The sequence below is a fragment of the Taurulus bubalis genome, assembly GCF_910589615.1.
Source record: "Taurulus bubalis genome assembly, chromosome: 10".
In the NCBI taxonomy this organism is placed as follows: domain Eukaryota; kingdom Metazoa; phylum Chordata; class Actinopteri; order Perciformes; family Cottidae; genus Taurulus; species Taurulus bubalis.
In genome coordinates, this window is record NC_136598.1 from 14,159,242 (window position 1) to 14,165,021 (window position 5,780).

The 5,780-nt window shown below is 40.8% G+C and overlaps 1 protein-coding gene across 1 annotated transcript; it reads left to right on the plus strand.

Annotated features, from left to right (window-relative positions):
• Positions 1 to 4,742: 4,742 nt before the first annotated feature.
• gpr184 (G protein-coupled receptor 184) lies at positions 4,743 to 5,780 on the plus strand (the record flags this gene model as incomplete). Its single annotated transcript, XM_079224533.1, has 1 exon — positions 4,743 to 5,780. The coding sequence occupies one exon, from the start codon at positions 4,743 to 4,745 to the stop codon at positions 5,778 to 5,780; it is 1,038 nt and encodes a 345-aa protein (XP_079080659.1).

Consider the following 5,780-nt stretch of genomic DNA (forward strand, 5'->3'; position numbering starts at 1 on the left):
TGCCAGCACTGCATAGCATATCCATCATCCTAACAAGCGCCTGCTTCCTGAACTAAATTGTTTATTCGAGCCATGTGTGTGCAGCACAGCAGACCCTCCTCTGAGTTTGAGCGTCAAAGCTACACAATGTAATAGTTCCTTTGCAATAATGGAGGTAAAACAACAGGATAGTAAGCTCTCTAAATTTAAAGAATATAGGTTCACGTTTTTCAAGTCGGAACACACTACTCATTAACCCATATGCACATAAAAAAATTATCGGTTGCTGTAATATTTATTTTAGTTATGGGATCCCTTCCTAATGTCATCCCAGTGTAAGAGATGGGGGACATACTCCAGAGTCCTCGTTCTGTGCCAAATTATTCTCAAAAATTCAGCGAAGCTTTAATCCTTCATCAGTCAGACAAATCAACTTATCTTTGAAAAGTATAGTCTTTGATAGCAACTGATAAGTCTTTCACTGTACACTGTGATGTTTCGACATAGATGTGGCCCTATCCTTTAAAGTTAATGTCATCAAATTGTCTTTGAAAACATGATGAAAAATTATGAAAGTGAAAGTTAGATTTAGTTTCATACAGTTCGCACAAGTTGCTACAGGATTGAGTGCACACCTGTCAGTGAAAATCCCCTTTTTGATTCATACCTTTTCCAGTAGGAGTTGATGTAATACTTTCCATATTACATCATCATCTGTAGCTTTGTGTCTGCCAACTGAGGACTTGAGGAATGCTTTTTAAATGATAGATATGATGTGACCAAAGCCCTTCTTTCTAATATTAGCCAAACTGAACTGTCAGCTGAACTTGTACAGGTACCAACAAACACATTTCCTAACCTTCTTCTCTTTTGCATTTTAATTTCAGAGCCAGACGCTGAAACACTGACTTGGCCTTTATGAACGCAGAAAAAACTAAAAAGAGATGGATGAAGGGTGTTGAGGCTAGAAAGACATTTCTTCTTTCTAACCTTGCTCGCTTCCTCTTTCAGTTGCTCCTGTAGTGAACCTTAGGTATGCATTATTGCTTACACGAAAATACTCTACATTCACAGATGGTGTAAATATTTACACATTAACAGATAGGCTGTAGGCTTCGGTCACATATTCTTTTCACAAACATAAAAAGAGCCGTGCATTTTGTAATGAACATTTTATATTCTTAGTTGTAGTTTATCTTCTACAAACTTCTATATACAAGTCATCTTCTGCAGCTGTCAAATGCAAATGGCATACCATTCCTGTATCTGGTATCAAGTAATCAATCACTTGTGTGGACAGGTCATACAATAAGGGCAGGATGAAGACCTGGTGATCCAGTCCGTTTGTTGTTATTTCTATGAGGCAACATGCTCCATTTAAACCCCCACATTTGATCTCTGTGTATAAAGGTCTATGTGAGCTGCCACTCTTCAGTGCATCCTTGGGCAGACTCTATAGTGGCTCTGTGTACATTATTTCATAGACAAGTTCTGGTATTACGATATTCATAATTTCAACTTAAAAAGACTCAACAACTTAAAGGTCAAAATTGCCTTCACAATATTGCACTGCCACAGGGTTGTTCTATAATTGTATCTGGTAACCAGACTCTTCTTACCACTGCCAGGTGCAGATCTCACAACATGTAAATCAGACTCGGCTCACTTCCTGACTTCAAGCTTTTCTGTGGTTAGCACTGAAATGGTTCAGTTTTCTTACACACAGTAATAATGAAAGAGATCAGTCTAACTCTGCGTATAGGGGGATTAACACTGAGGTAAAATCTATTCCAAAGTAAAGTGAAAAAATCCTCATTATGAATAGTTACACTATAGAAAAAAACTTGTATTAATGTGAAAGTTAAAAGTAAAGTTAAGGTTTAGGTATGTATCATGGTATCTGGCTGTCTGCCTGCAGAGTTTACATTTCCCTTAAATACATTGCTAACATACAGTGATAGACGACTCTTTTCACTTTGCCTCCCAGGAGTGTGTCTGGTCCATAAGTCATGTGTTTCTCTCCACCCCTGTAGCGTACATCTGCTCTGAACCAAACCTCCCTCTTCGTAGATGTGTCTTCCCCTTTTTGTATCTTGTCTCATTCCTTCCACAGCCTTGCTGACAGTTCTACTTTGGCTGTCAACGGCAAGTAATCTCAACCAGAGCAAACAAAACAAGCAGCTGTAGCTATTGTATACGCTGGCAATCATCTTTTTCAGTAATCCTTCCAGAGTACCATGTGGGACTATAGAGGCTTGGCTGCATGTCAGCAGCTCTGAAGATCATCCTCTAACCCTCCTGGACTGAACTCCGCCAAACTAGAAGCAGCTCTGGAATGTGTCGAAAACTCCTCACCCACTGGACAACTTTGGTTTGCAATCAAGACACACGTCTTACCAAAAATAACAGGTGAGGTCATTGATTACAGTTCTGGATGTGAGAGGTTTGGAAATTGTACTACTAGACTGTTCCTAAAAACAGTAACAGTGAAAATGTAAACAAATTTGAGATGTTTTTAATGTTTTGCAAGTTAAGGTATTAAATTAGTTTGAAAACTTTTCCTCTCCCTCCTGGAGACTGTTGTCAGGGGAAAGACGGTATGCTCGAGGCTTTTGTGAGTCAGCGTGGCAGAAATAATTAGACTAGAAATGTTTATTCTCTGCTAGAAGAAATAGTGGAAAATAACAGAAATATACTGCACATGTGGAATGTGATAACTTTGAAAAATACAGCTGTGGTATTTGGGAAGAAAGCCATAAAACTTAAAATATATCATATTGTTCCATTTTGCTTGGAAAAGGAGACGTGGCATATTTCCCCTTTTGAGAGAAGAGGCTGAAGTTGTTCTCTTTTAAAGCCTCCTTGGTAACAAGGCTATGTAATAACAACCAAGCTTAGTTTAGTTTATAATATTAATAAACACATAGTTGGCTCAGATGGATGAAAGAACGAACCGAAGCTTGGACCAGCTGTGTAAAGTAGGCTTACATCAGGATGATGTCATGAAATAAAACCGACACAATACTTTACATGTAAAAAAGAAAACACAGCAAAAGATGAAATCATGTAGATTAGAGAAAAGAAAGAAAAAAAACACATTGATAGTCAAAAGCAGACAGGAAAGCTGGTACATAGCACACTCATCACAGCTCATTGTTAGTAAGAGGGGAAGATGTGTGGACCCAGACTGATGACTAAACAGCAGCCTGCCACTTTTTTAATGAAAAAAGTATCAGATTTATGAGCAAAACATTCCGAGTCAGTCATGTTCCCCAACCCATACTATTTTTAAAATGTGATACATAATCCATTAAATCAAACCCATTTCCACACACACGCGCAAATACATACTTACAACAGAAAGCCTCCCACGTGCGCGCAGCCACACATTATCGTTCACTAAAGATAGTCTGACTCTAAATGGCTTCTTCATTATTGAGTTTGGATAGAACAGCCCATCTCTGCCCAGACAATAATGACATTAGATGCTTCCTGAACGCACCAGAGCCAAGCCTCGACAAACTGAAGGTAGAGAAGAAACACATATCAAATAATGCTGCTGTGATAGAGACAAAAAGGCACAAAGATGCAGAACACAGGTTTAATTTCCCAATGCTGAAATCTCAGAGAGAGGCAGGAAATTGATGGATAATAATCTACATATAAAATCTTCATAAAAGTATTTGAGTTCTCTTTTACATAAAAAATAGCAACCACATGTTATCTTTGTAGGAAATGATTCAAGGACTCAATGGGGAGACTGGTGACTGTTATTACTTATTTTCTGATGAAATTTAGTTGTGCGGACAATTGATTTTTTTGGGCCTTTCTGTGCCATTTCAGCAACATTCCATACGGGAAGCAACACAGATTAATATCTAAGATGTGTCACACCCACAGCTCTGCAATGAACTGGTACTGACCGTACAGCCACATTGTTAATCAGGGAAGAAAGTCATTGATGAATGAAGGTCACATTACTTATTCAGGGAGAGGAGGTTGTTACATAAGCCAGTCTCTATAAGGATGTATTTATATTAGCAAGAACGGGTTGGTTCTGATTGCCGGTTGTTTTTTCCCCACAGAGCTGAAGTTGTATTACGCACTGATTGCAGTAAAATGCAAATGCTCACTTAGCGAGTTCAGTCATGCTGCCCCTGCCTGCCACGCAGGTTTAGACCAATAGTGGAACAATTCATAGACAGTTTAAAAAAGGCAGCATTAATATAACATTATGTAATCAACTAGGTTCGAAGCAGAGGTTTCAACTTCAAATTAATCTGTTTCAAAAGATTAGTTCCTCAATGTTCTCAGTTTCTGTAAAAAAAAAGAGAAGAAAAAACATAACATTTGGAAAAGAAATGCATGACATGTGTTCCCCATATGGAGCAGTTGAAGCATTAAAGAGGGGATTTTGGCAATCTAAGTCTCTATTTGTACTGTGGGCACCAACTGTTATCGCCAGGGTGGATGACTAAACCTGTATCATCCATGGGGGGGCCTCAACTCTCTGTCCAAGCGCCATATACTGTAGAGCTAAACTACCTCAAATTCAGAAACATCACAGGACAACCGAATGATTTCATCTCTCGAGCTCATTGAACCGCAAAACAGGATGGGGGATGCAACATGTCCAAGCTGTACTATGAAGTCTGTGGTATCATAAGAGTTAGCTTTGCCTGTGTCAAACGGACAAACTCTTAACGTAAAACCTTTTTTTTTTTTACAGGAATTTATAACCAGGAAAGTGAAAGACAATTACAATGAATGTCACAGTCGCATCAACAGAGGCAACCGCTAACTCAACTGTGTGTGTTAAAATTGGGGAGAGCGCCATCAGTGACTTGCTGATGTCTGTTTATATCCTGGCTTTTATTTTTGGTTTGATCTTCAATGTGCTGACCCTGGGCCCCATTTGGCAACAAGTGCGGCGTCAAAATGTTCTGGGAATCTTCCTGCTCAACCTGTCGCTCTCCGACATGCTTTTCCTCTTCACTATGCCCCTTTGGATCAATTACTACCGGCAGGACCACCACTGGAGGCTAGGTGTTATATCCTGCAGTGTAGCTGGCTTCTTCTACTACTCCAACATGTACATCAGCATCTACCTGCTCTGCTGTATCTCCGTGGACCGCTGCCTGGTGGTCACCTACCCGCTCCGCTCCAAGACCCACAGGACGTCCCGCTACGCCTGGGCGCAGTGTGCCACTGTTTATGTGGTTGTGATAGCGATGCACATCATGGTACTGGTCAATGACAATCTCACTGACGCCCATGACGGGGCAAACAACAATGACCGCTGTTATGAGACTTACCCCATGGAGACGCCTGTTGCCTTGTTCAATCTGCTCAGAGGGGGCATTGGCTTCCTGCTACCGCTGCTGGTGCTGGCGGTGAGCTACTGGAGGGTGCTGGCCACCGTAGGTCAGAGTCCCGGCCTGAGCGCCCAGGCAAAGAGAAAGGTCCGCCTGCTGTCCTTTGGGGTGATTGGGATCTTCTCCATTTGCTTTGCTCCATATCACATTCTCCTGCTCACACGCTCACTAGTCTTCTACAATAGTAATGATGTACTACCTCAAGGAAGTTACTGCCAGTTTGAACAAAAAATGCACTTTTCCTTCTCATGTACTCTGGCACTGTCCAGTCTGAACTGCGTGGTGGACCCTGTGCTGTATGTGTTGGTCAGTAACGGAGTCCAGGAGGAAGTGAAACTGTTCTGGAGAAGGCAAAGAAAGACACAGACAGGGGACTGTGCTTTAACTAAATATGGCAGAGGAAAGTCTAATACTAACTTGATATGA